The following is a 14,282-nucleotide window of genomic DNA, read 5'->3' on the forward strand; positions in this document are numbered from 1 at the left end:
CCAATACCAGGTGGACGATATGTTTAATGGAGTTGAGAACTGGGGATCCGGGAATGAAAGGACTCTGTTCGGACGTGTCCTAACCTTTTGTGGCAAAAATCTGACGACAAGTGTTTTGAAATTGCAAAGTGACGAATTATCTCATTATTTTGGACTAGGATTTGGATTGATAGGAAAAGGTAGCAAAGAGTAAAGCATTAGTTGACATGGTGATGGGCTCGCTTCTTGAATTTCTTCTCCGTTTATCGAACAACTATATCTCACAAAATTTTCGAATAAATAATTTAATCAGTAATGTAGATTTCAAAATGTACAAGGATTTGGAGTTTAGTTCAATGAATGCAAAACTTATTTACTTGCACAGAAGTAATTAGCAATGACCACCGTTTACACCATCAATACGACCTCCAAAATCACCTTTATAGCTACGTCTCCAATCACCGCTGTGTATACTACGTGTTTCTTTTGGTGTCGAACTTATAAAACAAGCGTCGGTTGCTGCAACAAAAGACCCAACATTATCATGAAGCGCTGGAGGCAAATCTCTGTAACCACTATTAGCTGTCCATTCCCATGATGATCCATGAAAGTCGGTACCACTATAAAAACAAACAGAACCACCAGGGCATGCAGGTGGACCAGCGCTGACGATAGGGAATAGACTGAGTACAATGCAAATCTTCATATTTTGTTTCCTATTAATGATGAATGTGAATTTGAAATGGTTAATATCAACAGATGCTATCAATTAGCTATATATATTAAATTTCGATCTCAGATTAAAGAAGCAATCTGTTTTTATAGAGCAGGAAATAATAAAGCGGAACTCCAGTCAATCTAATATAATGAAATTACGACTTGCATTTAACATTACTTTATAATTTGGTTCTCTCAACAAGCCTTGCGTAAAATTGGATGTGCATATAAGAATATATTATATTGGCCAAATACAATTACAATTGGATAATTTTTTTCTTGTGAATGTGGAAGTTCTTTAGTCAACCTTTTCTTAATTCCAATGAAGCTTATAGCCCTAATACAAAGATTAATTGCTCGACCGCAATCCGTTCTTCTTCAACCTAGATAAGGTAGATGAAATAAAAATTTAAACCATGTAAGGAACGCACATATAGCGTACATTCTTTTCTTTTTCTTTTATACAAAGAATATTTTCGTGATGAATTTATAAAAATAAATATATGAAATTATGAAAAAATAGCCAAAATGATAAGATTTTAACTAGATAAGACATGCCAGCAACAAAGAAGCAAAAAGAAATTAGAAAAGGCTATTAGAATGGTAAGCCCGCCCACGGTGTTGCCACGGGCGACTTGGGAACTATATTTACATCCATAAAGGCATCAGAACTCATCAATATTATACATTGCATATAAAGGTCGGGATTCCATCGCGGGTGACAGTAGCGCATATTGGCTCTCCATTTGAATCGGGGTAGACTGTGGTGGTTGAGTCGGGGCATTTAATCACCGACGTCTTTCTTCGAATGATGGTGGTGCAGAGGGCTGCGGAGGTTGGCGAGCTTTTTATTGAAGAGGTCTTGACTGGCGCTTCCAAAAAATAAGTGTAGGTTCTCCAAGGGCACTCCTCAATGATAGAGTCTCTGTACGTTTTGGTTTGACACGAAACCGGGAGCGTAATGGTTGGGATGGATATAGTCATTTTAGTCGTGGTAGTGGTTGTTGTCGGGACAGAGATACTCTGAGTTGTTGTGATAGGATTATCGTAAGCGTATTGTGTATCTGTGCAAATGTACTCTATGCTTCCGTTTCTTGGAGTAAACGAGCAGATTTGAGTAGCATAAGTGGGTTCGAATTCAGGTTCGAATTCTGGGTCGGACTCCAGTTCGAAATCAAGATCGTATTCGGGCTCCAATTTAGGTTCGAATTCCAACTCTGGCTCTGCTGTTTCTTCGAAATCTATCTCCGGTTCGGGCTCTGGCTCTGGTGAAGATTCTGGAGCAATCTGTGTCGGCCAACTGTAGTAAGTATAGGTAGTTGAGGCACATTGCTTGACATATTTATAGTTTCCAAGTGAGAGGGTTTTGCATTCGCTTGAGGCGGGAGTTTGCACGGAGGGAGGCGGCGGTGGCGTCATTGGAGTAGGGGTGGAGTAAGCCGGGCTTGTGTCCGTTCTCACCCAAACTATTGCGTTGTATGTGGAGCCGGTAGGAAGTTCTGCTCCTTTGCCCGTTTTTAAGTAGAGGATCTCGTTGAAATCTGCACTAGTTGTGGTGGGACATACTAGACCGTACCCACCCTCGGCGAGCTCTACCGTTGAACACGCTTTATTCGAAGGATCTTTGGAAAGGGTCAAATGTTTCCTGGTAGCTGTGGAGGCGGTCGTTGTCTCGGTGTTCTTACGGGTGTAGAAGAGATCACTAAAAAACTTCATGATCTCGATCGGCGCCGCAGAGCAAACATTGGCGGCATAGAGAAATGCAATGGTCAAAATAAAGATATCTAATCTCATTATCTTCGAAGACGTTACGAGTTTTCTTCCCTTCTTCCTGCAAAAGCGTTTGTTTGTGACCCTTGTTTTCTGCTACATCTTGTTCAATTTATATGGGAGCGGTGGCAAATTCTAATTAATTCGCAGTTGAAATTTAGGGTATACATTAGGAAATCGATTGACAAGGATCAATTGTGTCGACCCTGCAATTTGCTTGGGATACATGGGGTTTTATATTTTTCTTGAAACTCCTACTAAACTAGTTTAAAAGTATGTCCTCCACAACTGCGCTCTGTGCACAATAAAAATAAAACAATCGCTATAGCATCCGAAGCTTGATGCACGGATTATTTTACTATGGCTTTGGTAATCTGCACCAGCAGCCTCCTCAAGCTATAAATATTATACGTGAGGAGTAAAGGAGAAAATATTATTAGTTTACTAACTCTGAGCATAAAGCTGCCGTGTTGAGTTGGAATCCTTTCTTTTTTATCCATTTTATGCTTTCATTGAGACAAAGCGGAGAATAATGGTTAGATATTTTGAAGGGTTGCATAAATATCTTATTTCTAAGATTATGACGGCAAGATTCGAAGAGGTTAAGAAATGATCTGATAATAGTCAAGCTGTATGAGGTTCCTTGTTTTTCAGGGACTGCTTAGGGAATCATATACGAGTCTCGAATATGTGTTTGTACACACCGGCGAAAACGAGTTGAGGTGAAACCGAATTGGATAACTACAAGCTTTAGGTTCAATCAATTTAATAATGCTGGAATATGCCGGGATGAGTAGAAGAGCATGGTAGTCTTCCGACCGAACCACCGCTTGAAGCCAATTTCACGACATACAGCATATATACCCGGTAACACCTGTTGTTTATCACAGAATTTCATTTAATACACAAATTGCTTTCGGTTGATTTCAATTACCCAGTACGGAAACTGGCCATATTGTACTCAACCGATGATCTTCAAACAATTACGAGTGACGTGGCCATCAGCGGACCACTTAGAGGCCATTCTCCACATATCCAAAACCGCCCCACCCTGAGAGCTCCCCTGATATTTTTCTGTTCGTTTTGTTTATTCTACCACAAAGTCTGTTCCAAGAGCTCCAACACTACTTTTCATTTATACTCTTTTTTTTTCTCTTTTCCATTTATTTATATCCTTTTGTTCTAACGATTCGCCAAACTTGATCTTTTTCCTTCCTTTTCAATTTAGAGTAAGATCTTCCATCCATTTCTCCATTCCCTAAGTATATACACAATGCCAATTGTCACTCTCACGAACGATGCTCCCAATCCTGCGCTTGCCGAATGCCAGAACTGCAAACTCCTCAACAGCAGCTGCATGTGCCATACGAAACAGCTGGCCCAAGCTCATCTCGCCACTGCCCAAACGGGCAGAAGACTGAATAAAGCTCCACTAGTACCAAGGGATATTAGGCGGCTGACACCGATGACGATTTGCGGACTCTACCCGGGTAGTAAATTTAGAGGACAGCAGCGGAGTAGGGGAAATGCGTATGATGTCGAAGTTGAGATTCAGGTAATTCGAAATCTCCATTGATAGCTTGATGCTTATATATTAAATTTTCTTTATCTTTTCATTCCCCATGTAGTATGTCGATTTGGAAGATTCATTTCTTGCAGGATACCTGAGGATTAAAGGCCTCACAGAAGACTATCCCGAATTGACCACATTTTTTGAGGCAGAAATAGTTGGAAATAAGAAATATTCGTTCCTGACCAGGAAGTGGGAGGCTGATGAATACATTGATGCGAAACACTGGGTAAATTATAAAGAGTAGAATGTGCTTTATTTTTTTTGTTTCAATGCTAAATTTTTGATATGGCTTACAGAAACAATTTCCAGCTTTTCAGCCCTATGAAAAGGTATTCAATGAGGATGGGTTTGAATACGACTTCCGTGGGAAGGATCATATTTTTATGCGATGGAAGGAGCACTTCTTAGTGCCTAATCATAGAATCAATCAAATCACGGGGTAAGCAAAGAGAAGAGTGTTTGTGTTCCGTTCTCTACTGAATCGTTTGTTTATTTGTTTTCGATTAGCGCCAGTTTTGCGGGATTCTATTATACTGTATGTATATATGCACAACTGTCTCATGGTATTGGAACTGTGTGTACTAATATTGGATGAACTCAAATCGACTTGTAGTGTTATGAGCTGAGCACTGGGACCATAACGGGGTTCTACTACCATACAACCTCTGATATGTTCCAAAGGCTGTCACTTCAGCACGAGGAAGAGCGTTGTTTCCCCACGTTCGAATTTCGCTAATTTAACCACTTCTTCTCTCTCCCGTCTCGGATGCTTTTTTTCAGAAAGTGTTTCATAATAAGCACCTCTTCTCGACTCTTTCTTCCCTTCTGCTTGTGAAATTATGTTTGATAGATTTTCCTCCCTTCTTTTTACTGTGATTTTTTTATTTTACATTAAATATATATACTTATATACACTTATATATATGCTTACATATTTTTTTTTTTTATATTTTTAAGCTTTTCTCCTCTAGGAGCTGTGTATGGGATTCAGTGCTTTTTTTTGCCTTGTATTTTTTAGAGGATTTTATTATGTCTAACTTGCTTCTAATCCATAATTTTTTTCTCTATATTTATGTTATTTTCACTATGCCGAAACATTTGCACCTGCAGAACAGGTCTCACATGCCATCTCACATGCCATCTCACTGACCATCTAATTGAAATGGTTAGCTATTCTTCGCATATCATTGTAATTTCGCAAATAAAAGCGGTGAGCAGAGATGCAAAGACCCTTTCTTCGTTTTAAACATATCAGCTAGGGTTTCCATTTGGGTTTGTCTTCGATTTTGCTAAATGGGAAAATTCATGCGACTAAAAATTCGAGATTCGAAGTTCATTTTTAAGCCAACATAGACAAGCAAATTTCTCTACTTCTCGTACTAATTAAAAAGAGGCGCCAAGCCATTCGCAAATATTCCATAAGCATAAATTTAAAGCAGTGCTAATTCGTGAAAGTGCAGATATATGGCATTGGATCTCGATTAGCATTCATCAATTCTCAAAACGTACGTATAATAAAAAAAAGATAAAATATATGTTAGTTCTATTTTACCTTCTCTTTTGAATTGGATTCAAGTCCTAACCCAGCGGGGGATGAGATTTGTAAGAAATCTATGTTTTCCCGTTAATTTCAATTGCTTGCTTCTTTATTCCAACGAGGTAAATTAATCGGGTCGTTGCAAGTAGAAGCGAGTCCTTGAACTTCCCAAGAGCACCCAATTTTAATAATCGATCGCTTCTTTCGACTTACATCAGATAGTTTAATAATAGCTGAGATTCAGTGTTGAAATAAATAATTATTGCATTTTTTTACGTCACACAGCTAGCTCGCGTCGCGTAAATTACAATCTCCGTATTCATTTGACTATTTTCTAGTGTTTCTCATTTTCCCGTCTAGTTAGTAATTCATCACATGCCCTTTGAACTCTTCAAAGTGCCAGAATATCGTATTATTATATTGGATGGGAATGAGGCCGTACTAATTGCTTTGGATTTTTACCGGTAACTTCTTCAGAAACTTATCTAAGCTCAGTGTGAGACTCGCTGCTTCATTGAATTTTCTTGGTATTTCAGGGATGAAGACGAGAGAAAGAGAAGGATATATGACAGCAACTGGGAGCTCCAGTGCGAAATTCAGGTATGAAAGAAATAACGTCATAAAGCCAAGCGAATGTTATTTAATTTTATAATAATGGTATGGGCGTAAAGCGGGTAATTATCGCAGTGGTGCGCTATTCATGGGAAGAAAAGCTCATTATCCGAGGAAAAGGGTACAAAATTCACACCGGTAGAGTATTTTGCTCCTATAATTTAGTCTGATTTGAGTAACTGATTATTCACCAGAGCGATCGATTTATGGATTGAGAAATACTTGGCTCTTTGGGCGAGATGGAGAGACAACCTTTAGAACCCGGGGATTCAAGTATTTATTCTGGGTGGAGTTTTGTGACTATAGGTGAATTTTAAAACATTGCCCTGGTTATGTGTAATGTGAATCTGAATTTTGTCTCCACTCCTCCCGTTATTTCTAGTTCTAAACTTGGCCGGCATAAAGATGTGGTCAGAATATCGAGTCCGGCAATGACCCTATCACCTCCACCCGATAGCCTATCAAATGATCCGCTTAGCAAGTATGCACACAAGTACCCTTCATACTCATATTCACGGTCACATCCACAACCATATCGTGCAAAGAAAACAATACAAGAAGTATCGCCTTCAAGTGCGACTCCTCATTATTCCCATTACCTGACAGAATCGGCTCCGGATCCGAATAGAGCAGAGTCCTCTCCAAACATTTCCGATTGTGATTACAATGGTTTAGGGCTACGACTTGCGCTCGCCATCGAATCGCAAAGAGCTCGACGAGCTGCCAGCGAAAAAGCTAAGGCTGGAGCACGCTTTTTCCCCGCGATTTCAGAAATATCGCCTATAAGGCGAAGGGTTAAGCAAGTTGTGTCGACTATTAACTCGTATACACAGGAGTTGGAGCGTAAAGATAGGCGGAGGAAACTTAATGGCAATGAGGGAGTCTCTGGTGGAAAGAAACGAAGGATGGGGAGCGAAGAAAATGAAGGGAATGCTTTTGAAAGGGGTAGACATGGATACGAAGTCGAAGGAAAACACAAAGCCAGTGCGAAGAGAATAAGAGGGTCAGCTACCACCTTCAAGCCTACACTAGGTTCACAGCGGGATGGCTCCGTTTTCGGGTAAGGATCTCCACTCTAGCATTGATGCTGACAAGCATCCTAACTGCGTTATTAACCTAGTTCAATATGGTCGCCCATGAAGAAGCTGTTTAACAGCTAAATTCAACAAATTCGATGCCTCATACCCCTCAGTGACTCGATTGTTTTTATATAATTGTAAACTGTATATATTTAAAAGAAAAATATCTGCCGTACCATGGATAAAGGGAACAATATATAACTTGTATTTACACAATGAAGAGCACAATAGGAAAAAAAAATCAACCTAGCATTTACCGTGGCAGGCGTATAAACCTTGGTTCTCTTCTCTGGTTCGTTTATAACGCGCTGTCGACAGTAAAACGCACCACATATTTTAACTCGGCTCCAGCTCCAAAGGATTCATGGATTTTAACCTGCTTCTGCGACTTTCTACCTCTTTTCCCCCAATGGTTTTGAATAGGGAGAGAGCCGATGAGCTTTTGCAAGCAACCAAGGGGAGTTTAGACTGGCGCTTGCGGACGCATGGAGATTTTAATTCGCCTCCTACTCTGGTATAGCGCGATCGAGTGGGAGATGCGAGTTCTTTGCTTGAATCTGTAGCCGATCTACGCAATGGGGTATAGGATCTAATTTCCGAAGATAAGGCGTGAGTTGGTGATGGAGGGGGGATAAAATGAATACGAGTAAGGGGCCTTTTCTTTCGGCCAGAGGTTTGAAGAGGAGGTGGAGAGGGTGTTGTGCTATCGATCTCTTCATGAGATAAGCCAGCCACTAGATCGGCCGATTTGGATTTATTTGGTAGAGTAGGTTTAGTGCTTGTGTGCAGGAGTGAGGGAAGCGGCGGGGGAAGGGGGGGGATCTCCGGCGATGAGGAATAATCCCGTTGATCCTGCTGTGATGCAGTTTTAGCGGCAGACGAGTGTGATGGACAAAGATTTAATAGAGGAGGCGTAGAAAGAGATTGATTTGGATGAGCGTAGTGGAAGAGGGCGCTAAGTGGGCGCCGCCGTCCTGTCGAATGCATATCCTCGGTATGGCGCTTGCTGAGAGTAACGTATGGACATTTTCGCGTCTGTTGGCCGTCACAAACACCGTGACTGTGCTATTTTCATAATGAGTAATTAGATCGAAAATTACATTCACGAACGCATTATCCCATGTCAGTTTTCAATTTGCTTTAGTTTTCATTTTTGCACCATGATAAAAAAAAACCCTCGAGGGCATGCTATTTCTACTGGACTTACTATAGTTATCAAGATTGGGACATCTTCCATTTGCGATGAAGTGACCCATCTACCGCGGCTATCCAATTTATCGCTCTTGGTTGAAACTGTCCTTACTTTGAAGCAAGCTGGACATCATGTTGTTCTAGTGACGAGCGGTGCTGTAGGAGTCGGAATGCGGCGACTCAATTTGGAGGAAAGGCCAAAGCAATTATCGAAGTTGCAGGTAAGGATTGGCCACCTCAAATTCAACATTGGCTGATATATCCCTTACTTTTTTATTTTGACTCAAGGCGGTTGCGGCTGTAGGCCAGGGTAGACTGATGTCGCTTTACGATGATCTGTTCAACCAATTCTCTCAGCCAATTGCCCAAATTCTTCTCACACGCAACGATGTTGTCAATCGCACTGCGTACATTAACGCCAAAAACACGGTCAAGGAGCTACTCGAAATGGGGGTCGTCCCAATTGTCAATGAGAACGACACGGTTTCCGTTTCAGAAATCCGGTTTGGAGACAACGATACGCTCTCGGCCATCACCGCTGGAATGATCAACGCGGACTATTTATTTCTACTGACCGATGTCGACTGCTTATATACCGATAACCCACGAATTAATCCCGCTGCCGTGGCAGTGACATTAGTGGAAGATATAGAGGCATTACGAAATAAGGGTATGAAGACGCGGCTCATCGCCGGCTTGTATGCTTATGTCTTTTGAATCTCAACATTATCCGTTATATTTAGTTTCAGTTTCGAGCTCGGGAAGTGCTATAGGTACAGGTGGGATGTTCACAAAACTTATCGCTGCCGAGCTTGCCACGGCTGCCGGTGTTACATGCGTTATCTGCCGTGGATCTACTCCTCAGTTCATTTCCTCCATCATTGCATATCACTCCTCCACGGCGGATGAGGCGTCTGCCACGGCTCCTACTGTTCCTCTTCACACTCTCTTTGTCGCAAAACAGAATCCTATGGTTGACCGCAAATGGTGGATCTTACACGGCGTGCATACTGCGGGTACCATATTTATTGACGAGGGTGCAATGCGAGCCATCACAAACCGCCAACGGTCGAGTCTTTTTGCTGCAGGCATTGTCGGCGTGGAGGGCACGTTCGTAGCAGATCAAGCAGTGCGGGTTGCTATAAGAATGCGCAGAGCAGAGGACGGGACAGAGGAGATAGTGGAGGTTGGAAAGGGGCTGGTCAATTACTCGAGTATGGAGGTGTCGAGGATTCGAGGCTGTAAGAGTAGCCAGATCGCAGAACTGCTGGGTTATGCGGATGCCGAATCCGTAATTCATCGAAATAACTTGGTTATTACCATGAAACAATTATAAACTCGAATTTAGAGCTTGCATTTAAAATTCGTCACGAGAATACTTATATGGGCGTCTAAACTCGGTTTATCTTATTACCGCAATTGTTATATGATGGAGTTTATATGAAAACTTCAAGATTTCCGCACATTTTCTTCTCTCTTATTGCAATGCCCTACACACCAGCATCATTAAATTCACAAATTAACGAGAAGGCGACGTCTGAATCCCAGCAGCCCAAACCTACTTTCAAATTGGAACTACCCTCGCCCAGATTTCCCTACCAGCAACAAGGCGATTATATAAAGCCCGCTCTGAAATTCAAATCTGCACCCAGCACTCCTAACAATGAGTCTGTCACACCAGGTGGAAGTACATTAAAATATGTGCACTTTTCCCCACGATTAGAAGTAAGACGTTTCCTTGCTACGGCGGGGCCACGCGAGGTAGTCGAGGAGAGCATACAAGACGAGCCAGAAATTGAGAATGACTGGTGCGGCCCAGAGGAAGAGGAGGTGAAGAAGGAGTTAGGATTATATTTCGAGATCGGGTCACCGCCCCTCATTCCATCCCCATTTGAGAAGCCAAATCGACGAAAAACATATGATATCGGCGCTACCCTCAAAGATCAGTGCAATTCCTCTCGCGCTTGGAGCCCTGCTTCCCCACCCCGCCCCTCGCTTATCCGATACAACAGCTGCCCTTCGCCTGCCTTTTCGCCTCAGCACTCTGATTCTTCTGGCTATAGAGCCGATATCTCATCCGCCGAATACAACGAAATCCTGAGACGCTATTGTTTCTATAACCCATCTGAGCGCTCTACGACCATGGTGTAACTTTTTACGAAGAATATTTATATGAGATACATTGCCTGAGGGTATTGTTAACGCATCTATTCAGAGAATATTCCCGTTAAATTAGAATATGTTTAACTAGACAGCCAGTTTGTATCTTTTATCGGAGAGCTGTCTCATTTCTGATTCGATTGTTATATACTATGTATATATATAGTTTATTGTAATATAGAAAAAAAATGAGCTCCAACCATTCCCGTATGATACATGTATGGGTATTCACAAAAGCACGTGTAAACAAGTTGCAAAAGGCAGGCAAAGGAATATAAGCAAGAGAAAGCAAATATCCAGAATAACGAATTCAAAGATACAAAATCGCAGATCATATCTACATAAAGGATAAATAAAAAAAGCTCTATATGAATCGAAATAGTCTCTAGCACTTCATGGTCATAACGTCTCCTGCTGCGGCCTTTGGGTGTAAACTTTCAATTCCGGCAACGACTACTTCTTCGCACTTGTGAATATCTGTGATAGAGTCCGGAGAGTAATTCATGAACTGAACAAATATCGTAAAATCAAAGAGTAGGGTGCCAATTGAGCCAAGGAGCCAAGGCAGATTGGTCAGGAGGTAGCGTGGCTCAAGGGAGTGAAGTAAAATGGACTAGCCAATTCTCATAATTAATATCCCGCTTCATAGCAAGTCAAAAAGAGGGCAAAACTTACCAAAATATAGGTGGAGTTGCCCAACACTGCGAATGCAAACATAAAAGGCGATAGACCTTCACAACTCTTCTCTTGAAAGTTCTTTAAGATCTGCGGTAATCTAGAGCAAAGATAGAATCCACACGAACTCCAGCCCACAATCTTTGGTATCAGGGTCCATCCAGGAGAGCCACTGAGAGGCCACAGGAGGTATACGAAGAAAAGTGAGCACACCATAGCAGTGGCAACCACTATGAGTAGAATGTCAAAAGAGCCAAAAATCTTTCTCTGAAGCTGATAAGACGAATGATCGTACTGCGGAAGAAGCGGAGAGGCTTCACCAGAGGACGACCGAAGTCGCTTGGCGCGATAATGGTACACTTGGAAAATTATGAAAATGTCGGCGGATACATAGTATAATCCCAGGAGAAACTACAGGCAAATCGTAAGGAATTACATCAGTTAACGTTACTGAATGAGGTTGCATCGCTTGAATTACCTGAGTATAAAGAAGTCCCTCCATCATGACCCCCATTAGATTGAGGCCGTCGCCGAGCAACCACACTAATAAAAAGGCAAGGGATAGCCCCTCTCCGCTCTGACGGCGGTAGTTCTCTAACATTTGCGGCGTGTAAACAAGCACCCAACATGCTATTGAGACAGTGCCAGCAAGAGCCGACCAATCGATCACCGATAAGTCCATGGCGATGGGATTTAAATTGACGGATTTGCGGGGAGAAGGGTAAGGGTAAGAATGCGTAAGAAAAACAAAAACAGTTAACTGACAAAAGTTCAAAAACTTTGCGCTTTTTATTTTGGGGAATCCATATCACATTTTCATTTTGATAATCAATCATCTCCAGCGATCTGAGACTGCTATTCCATTAATCTTTTTCAGCCGGGTGACGAGTGAGAAAAAATCTCAGATAATCCTGTGTCAAGAATGCTACCGAACACATCGGTGTGCTTCGCCACACAAAAAAAATCCAAACATTCTTTTACTCACATTGTAACCATTTTGACTCGCTCCAAACTTAGAAAAAAATGCAACAATTGAGGTGATCTTATTGATAATAAAAACAATGGAAATGTATGAAGAAACCACTCGGAAAAGTTTATATGGCTGAGGCGAAATCTTAACTGCGTGGAAACAATGCGGAATATTAAATTCATAGATAATTTCGAGCAAAACCTAAAAAATAAAAACTGACAGCTAGAAGGACAAGGCGCATGAACGAGAGCCTTCGCTTCAACTCTCTTCACCCTCATTTCCCTTTTCAACATCTTTCCCTTGGTCGAACGCAAACACCATATCCTCGCCTATGCACCCCTTTTCCCGCTCAATTCCAATAGTCGACCAGTCGTAGCCATAATCATGCCCGGGCAAAACGACGATCTTGTCATCCAAATCCCCCAACACCTTCTTCAGTGTATGGGCCATCTGCTCTTTTGAGCCTCCAGGCAAATCTGTGCGACCACAAATTCCTCCTAACAGCACATCTCCAGATATCATTCGGGTCTCGTTAACGAATATCACTTGGCTCCCCGGAGTATGTCCAGGGGCGTGCATAAATCGGAGGGTGGTAGTTCGTCCAAGCCGAAGCTCCGTGGTGGTGGGAGTGCAGGTTGGAACTAGTCGATGGGCAGGGATAGAGGGATTTGATGCATGAACGTAGGGAATATCCTCGGGGTGGATGAACGCTTTGATATAAGGAAACTTTTTGAGCAAAACGGCAAGTCCGGAAACTTTAACGGGGATACTATCATAGGGCGGTGGGGGAGTACCTAATGACCAGAACAGTTTAGCCAACACCTCTCCAAGACTGCGAAATCCAAACACAAAAACGTACCCCCAACATGATCGAAATGATAATGCGTTGCTGCACAAGCCACTACTTTCAAGTCCATTTGTTGGATCCATTTCATTATGCCCTCCACATCCCAGCACGCATCTATCACAACGCACTCTCGTGATTCAATATCCGCCACTATATATATTAGATTTCTCATCATTTCGGCATATTCAAATATGCGGTTTTGTATTGGGTTGATGGAACGATCCACGGCGATATCACGACCTGGAAGTAGCTGGGCAATGAGGAAGCCTTGGGCTGCGTTATCCTTATGGATGAGTGCGCGACCAAGGCGATTCTGGATATCTGGGTTATCAGGGTCGAGATCAAGGGCCTTGCGATAGTGCGAAACTGCCTCTTCAACTCGAGAAAGCTGCATCAATGCTTCGGCTCTCCTGAAGTATCCCTAATAAAAAAAAATTGAACCGGCTATCAGTGATCCAGGCGTAATAAAAAAGAGTGTAGAATAATTCTACAAACCTTTGCCCACTCTGGTCGAATTCTGATAACTTGATCCGCATCCTTTTGTGCTTCTTCGTAACATCGCATTGCAAAGTAGCTTGCACTGCGATTCGAGAAGAGTAGCGCACTGAAATCACTCTGCTGCATCCCCGGTAGCACCTGGACAACCCCTAACGCTCGAGTGTACTCGGCAACGGCATCTTTATAATTCCGCTTTTGGAAAAACTCGTTTGCACGCGCAGTGAGGCGATACGAGCGTTCATCAGGTGCTTCAGGTCGAAAAGGATCGAGGAGAGCACCGGAAGTTTGTGACGAATTAGAGTGTGAATGTGGTCGTGAATTTGGAGAGGAGGGTGAGGGTGCGTCGGAGGATGTGAGAGATGGGGAGAGTGTTGTCGTTGTTTCTTGAGATGGCCGCATCCCTCTAGCGTCTAAAGGATACTTAGAAATCGGATAAAGACTGCACTTGAAATGGGGTTGATTTGTGTGAAGATTGCTGTTTAGATCGGTGATGGACACCCCCAAGTATTATAACAGTGTCTTGTCAAAAAAAATTCAGGTTTCTTGTTGTGTCACCCTGAAAGGGTGGCTTTGGATGAAAAGTGGATATAGAATTTCGAGGCAAAATTATCCACGAAAAATCACGTCAAAGATAAATGAAAATTGAGTCACTCTAGAGCATAATTTAATTAGAA

The 14,282-nt window shown here is 42.2% G+C and overlaps 8 protein-coding genes across 8 annotated transcripts; 4 read left to right on the plus strand and 4 right to left on the minus strand.

The window, feature by feature from the left end:
• Positions 1–1,377: 1,377 nt before the first annotated feature.
• VTP21DRAFT_10525 (uncharacterized protein) lies at positions 1,378–2,490 on the minus strand (the record flags this gene model as incomplete). The annotated part of the gene is made up of 1 exon (XM_069389871.1): positions 1,378–2,490. The coding sequence occupies one exon, from the start codon at positions 2,488–2,490 to the stop codon at positions 1,378–1,380; it is 1,113 nt and encodes a 370-aa protein (XP_069253148.1).
• Positions 2,491–3,739: 1,249 nt separating this feature from the next.
• Positions 3,740–4,775, plus strand: VTP21DRAFT_10526 (uncharacterized protein; the record flags this gene model as incomplete). The annotated part of the gene is made up of 5 exons (XM_069389872.1): positions 3,740–4,021; positions 4,095–4,265; positions 4,336–4,478; positions 4,547–4,574; positions 4,653–4,775. The coding sequence occupies 5 exons, from the start codon at positions 3,740–3,742 to the stop codon at positions 4,773–4,775; spliced, it is 747 nt and encodes a 248-aa protein (XP_069253149.1).
• A 1,176-nt stretch (positions 4,776–5,951) lies between these two features.
• On the plus strand, positions 5,952–7,348 carry VTP21DRAFT_10527 (uncharacterized protein; the record flags this gene model as incomplete). Its single annotated transcript, XM_069389873.1, has 6 exons — positions 5,952–6,040; positions 6,113–6,176; positions 6,248–6,326; positions 6,383–6,494; positions 6,571–7,248; positions 7,309–7,348. The coding sequence occupies 6 exons, from the start codon at positions 5,952–5,954 to the stop codon at positions 7,346–7,348; spliced, it is 1,062 nt and encodes a 353-aa protein (XP_069253150.1).
• Positions 7,349–7,603: 255 nt separating this feature from the next.
• VTP21DRAFT_10528 (uncharacterized protein) lies at positions 7,604–8,254 on the minus strand (the record flags this gene model as incomplete). Its single annotated transcript, XM_069389874.1, has 1 exon — positions 7,604–8,254. One exon carries the CDS (start codon positions 8,252–8,254, stop codon positions 7,604–7,606), a length of 651 nt encoding a protein of 216 aa, XP_069253151.1.
• A 173-nt stretch (positions 8,255–8,427) lies between these two features.
• On the plus strand, positions 8,428–9,794 carry VTP21DRAFT_10529 (uncharacterized protein; the record flags this gene model as incomplete). Its single annotated transcript, XM_069389875.1, has 3 exons — positions 8,428–8,679; positions 8,747–9,128; positions 9,202–9,794. The coding sequence occupies 3 exons, from the start codon at positions 8,428–8,430 to the stop codon at positions 9,792–9,794; spliced, it is 1,227 nt and encodes a 408-aa protein (XP_069253152.1).
• Positions 9,795–9,943: 149 nt separating this feature from the next.
• On the plus strand, positions 9,944–10,609 carry VTP21DRAFT_10530 (uncharacterized protein; the record flags this gene model as incomplete). Its single annotated transcript, XM_069389877.1, has 1 exon — positions 9,944–10,609. One exon carries the CDS (start codon positions 9,944–9,946, stop codon positions 10,607–10,609), a length of 666 nt encoding a protein of 221 aa, XP_069253153.1.
• Positions 10,610–11,003: 394 nt separating this feature from the next.
• On the minus strand, positions 11,004–11,975 carry VTP21DRAFT_10531 (uncharacterized protein; the record flags this gene model as incomplete). Its single annotated transcript, XM_069389878.1, has 3 exons — positions 11,004–11,231; positions 11,294–11,704; positions 11,772–11,975. The coding sequence occupies 3 exons, from the start codon at positions 11,973–11,975 to the stop codon at positions 11,004–11,006; spliced, it is 843 nt and encodes a 280-aa protein (XP_069253154.1).
• A 546-nt stretch (positions 11,976–12,521) lies between these two features.
• On the minus strand, positions 12,522–14,007 carry VTP21DRAFT_10532 (uncharacterized protein; the record flags this gene model as incomplete). The annotated part of the gene is made up of 3 exons (XM_069389879.1): positions 12,522–13,057; positions 13,123–13,531; positions 13,606–14,007. The coding sequence occupies 3 exons, from the start codon at positions 14,005–14,007 to the stop codon at positions 12,522–12,524; spliced, it is 1,347 nt and encodes a 448-aa protein (XP_069253155.1).
• Positions 14,008–14,282: the final 275 nt, after the last annotated feature.

Source organism: Calcarisporiella thermophila (assembly GCF_041956535.1).
Source record: "Calcarisporiella thermophila strain CBS 279.70 unplaced genomic scaffold VTP21scaffold_7, whole genome shotgun sequence".
NCBI classification, from domain to species: domain Eukaryota; kingdom Fungi; phylum Calcarisporiellomycota; class Calcarisporiellomycetes; order Calcarisporiellales; family Calcarisporiellaceae; genus Calcarisporiella; species Calcarisporiella thermophila.